Here is a 3878-nt window from a genome sequence, read left to right on the forward strand (position 1 = left end):
ACTATTATTTAAGGGGAGAAATTAAGAATATGTGCAAAGACAAACAAATCTGCTCTAGATGTTATTCCAGGTCCAAACTGGGTGACAAGCACGCAAATGGCGAAAAATAGGCAAACCTAGAATACCATTAGTTTAGCCTAAAGTCAGTGCCAGGATTGGTTGCACTGGAGTTTACATGGACTCTTCGGCCTTCACACTGTAAAGCTTTTCGCAGAAGCAGTGCTTAGTACCTGAAGACAAAACCACCACTTGATTCACCAAATTTGACTTCATGAAGTAAATTTTTTCTGTGAATAAGTGTCAGCTTATTGGTTCTGTGGAAGCAAAAGGATAAACATCTCTAGGTTTTCTTTAAAAAACTAACAGTACTTGTCATGGCAAATACATGTACAAAGAAGCAGACGGCAAAATGTGATTTCAGTGTTTTAAGACCAACTTTAAAAAATAAGTACATAGACAATGATCAAATCTGTATTAATTCCAACACGTGCAGTCCAAGCCGTGGAAGAAGAGGGTCAAAGCCTGAAGTCTGACCACAAACGTAATTCCAGGTTTCAGTTTTCCAAAGTCCACAACTGGTATTTGGGACGGCAGCTCCTTACTTGGTTTCCGTGACACATCCAGTGCATACAAAGCAATGTAATTCCTTCGGTACGAGCGTGCCTCTCCATCAGCACAACCAACCCCATGACACCAGGTACCATCCCGCTGTATTTTGGTCCTTGTCGTCACACATGGGTTTCCGTACACTCGGGATGAAAGCACAGTTTGTCACGAGGTGTGCTATAGGTCCAGCAGAGAGGTAAATACACAGCCATTGCCAGGATCATTATCTGAGAACGGGACCCTGCGGTAGACTTTTTGAAGAGCATAAATTAAAAAAAGCTGAAATAAATAATTGTGACTATCAGATGACGGAATTCAAGAGTCTGTCTCTCCTCCTGCAGTACACGTACGTACCTGGGGATTAATTCTCAGTTTTGTCCTGGTGAATTAGCACCGTTAATAGCGATGATTTCTATAATCTGCAAATTTACCAGCTGTGGCGGCGCGACTCAGGAGGGGCGTATGCGTAGCTGGTGTAAGGTGAAGCCCATCTGTCTGACAAGGAACTACTGCACTTCGTCGCTCCACGATCCCCCGGCCACAAACCAGGCGCTTTTCATCCAGGGCAGCCAGGTGATACTCACAAAAATCGATCAGCGATGCCACTTGCTCATGAAGTGGGAGGGACTTGTATTTTTTCTGAGCCAGGCAGAAGAAAGCTTCGACAAAGGCTTGCAAACACATTCCTGCAAGGAAAAGGTGTTTATAGGAGATTCACAGCACAGTGTTCTCCAGCAAACTGCATTCTTTAAACATACCGATCTCTCTTGTTCCCTAAGCACCAAGGTCAAACGGGTACGTGCTGGGTACGGACACATACAATTGTGTTAGTTAACGGCTTTTAAATTAAACAGCAGCCATCTAGAATGCTAGCTAGGAAAAGAAATTGCCTGTCCTTCAAAAACCAAAAGACAAGGTTTTATTTGGATGTAACATGCCCATGAGCTCATTTAGAGTTTCAGTAGAGGGTACGCCCAGGCTGGGACACAGAGGGGGACACTGTCGCTGAGCCATCAGCCTGCCCCGCAGCCCGGCATCCGGAGGCAAACCGGGACAGCGACGGCTGATTTTAAGATGTTGTGCAATTAAATTGGCGTAACATCAGCCTTGATTTCTGCTGCCTCAAATATTAAGTTGAAACAGAATCAGAGACGCAGTAACATGCTGAGCTGCAAGGAAAACAATCCACCTGCAGAGAAAACCAAGTTTGTATCGGCACCCAAATCGGGTCAATTTAAACCTTGTATTTTTAGAGATGAACCAAACCCAAAAGTTCAAATGTAGACCTACTGAAACAGGATGGTATTTCAGTCTGTAGCACTATAAAGGTAACCTCGTTACCAAGTATCACCTTATCGCAGAAGTGAGTTTATTTGAAGTGTCGCTTTCCTTCTGCAGAGACTGTGCTCGGTACGAACCCTCAGCCTTCAATGGGCGGCGATGAGGCCATTTTTCAGCCATATCCAGTAACTCTGCACTAGGGGTTTTTTCAACCGAATGAAAAACAGTCGAAGTGGGTATGAAGGGAAAGCGGCGCAGTGCCAAAAACTTCTCTGCTATAATAAAACTCTCTTCTCTGCCCCTTCCCAAACAGAAGCGCCCCACAGAAACCTCAGGCTGCAGCACAGACTCTTCAGGTGTTGCTTGATCACATCTTACTAATAACACATTACCACAGCCAATGGCAAGAGGGGCTGCATGTTTAACGCTAATTACTGCATTTAAAACTTTAAAGTAAAATCTACTTAAATTCTTAATTAAGAAGCCAGACCACAATCGGCTGTGCAGAACGGCAGCAACGAGGAGCAGTTATAGCTGCTTTGTGCTTTAACTGGCTCTCCCAGTTTGAACATACACTTAAGATTATTATTTTAGGCTGACATTGAAAGATTTGGGTTTTTTAACTTAATGTTGGCTTATTGATGCTGCAGGAAAAGGCACCTTTTCAAAATATTACAATTACATTCGGAAGTATAATTTCTCTCAACCACGGCTGCAGCTGGGGTCGCTCACGATCTCGGCTGTCAAACAGTCGCAAAGGAATTGTTGGGTTATCTGAAAGCAGCAGCTGCCAGCTCAGAGAATTATTTTATCAGTCACGGTGAGCTGCAGGCAGGGAAAGCACCTTTGGTAGCATATACACTTTCTCCCCCAGAAGTGATACTCATGTGAAGCATTTAATGAAAAAAAAAAAAAAGTTAGAAGCTGGTGTTTTACAACAACAGAAATAGTGACTGTGTTGGTTACAGCTGGAAGTGGGCCAAAGGCAAAGCCAACAGAAAAGGTGGAGTATTTTGTGGTTTAACATCTAGAAAACATCTGGTTCATTGAGACACTCAACGAATCTCTTAATTTCTGAAAGCCTGAAGATTCACTTGCATTTCTTTTATTTTTGCTAGCGAAATTCTATCAGCTAACCACATAAATGACTTATACCCACACCGAAATGCTAAATGCAAATACTCAAATTTTACACAGCTGTGAAACTAAGGTGACCCTAACCTACCTAAAGTAGTGCAGGAGTTCATGTATAACGAACCATATTATCTCCTCTGCACTACACCTTCATTTTTTCCCTTTTTAATCTTAGGTCTGGACTTATTCTTTCCATCAGCCATGTGAACAGTCTATTTTACTTTACTCTCCTTTTGCCTTATCTAATCTGAATTCCTATACACAAACTCTACAGGATATTATAGGATACCTATGTTCAAGCAAGACAAAATAATACTTACCTATTTCATACAAATATAAGCCTCATTAACATTTCTGAAGCACGTTCAAATATTCAAAAAAAAGGTTATGTACAAATAATTTTACTGCTGTCATAACCTGACCACACTCTCACAATATTATGTGTATCACTGAGATTCTTGATGTTTATGCAGGAGGGAACTACAGATGTATTTTACAGGTGTGGGATAACAAATACAAAAGTCAGTCTCATCTTGGAGACTTTTGATTCTTCTGCTATTTTAGCATTTAAAAAAAAAGATGCAGGAGTATATACACCGATGCCCATGTTCAGCTTCTTATATAAAAATATATTTTAAATAATTTCTGGGAGACGTGAGCTTGCAGCTCTGTGACCAGCATGCCAGTTTATACCAGTGAACCACTGTTAGTAGTGAATTACCTCCTCTGATTTGCCACAAGGAACAGTGGTATAAAAGCTTCAAGAATACTCCAACTGTGTTTCCTCGCTATACAAATGGCTCAAAAATGGTTAGGAACCAATTTCTAGTTGCTGTTGTTCGAGATGGGAATATTAG

At 41.6% G+C, this 3878-nt stretch overlaps 1 protein-coding gene across 1 annotated transcript in view; it reads right to left on the reverse strand.

Moving 5' to 3' along the window:
* Nucleotides 1-321: 321 nt before the first annotated feature.
* The window catches only part of TTLL11 (tubulin tyrosine ligase like 11), a 51727-nt gene continuing 48170 nt past the window's right edge, over nt 322-3878 (reverse strand). Inside the window, exon 9 of the mRNA XM_082492604.1 lies at nt 322-1292. Within this exon, the coding sequence (XP_082348730.1) occupies nt 1003-1292 (290 nt within the window). The 3' untranslated portion in view covers nt 322-1002. The remainder of the gene's footprint in view (nt 1293-3878) is intronic.

This window comes from Vanellus vanellus (assembly GCF_965231255.1).
Source record: "Vanellus vanellus genome assembly, chromosome: 18".
Classification (NCBI taxonomy): domain Eukaryota; kingdom Metazoa; phylum Chordata; class Aves; order Charadriiformes; family Charadriidae; genus Vanellus; species Vanellus vanellus.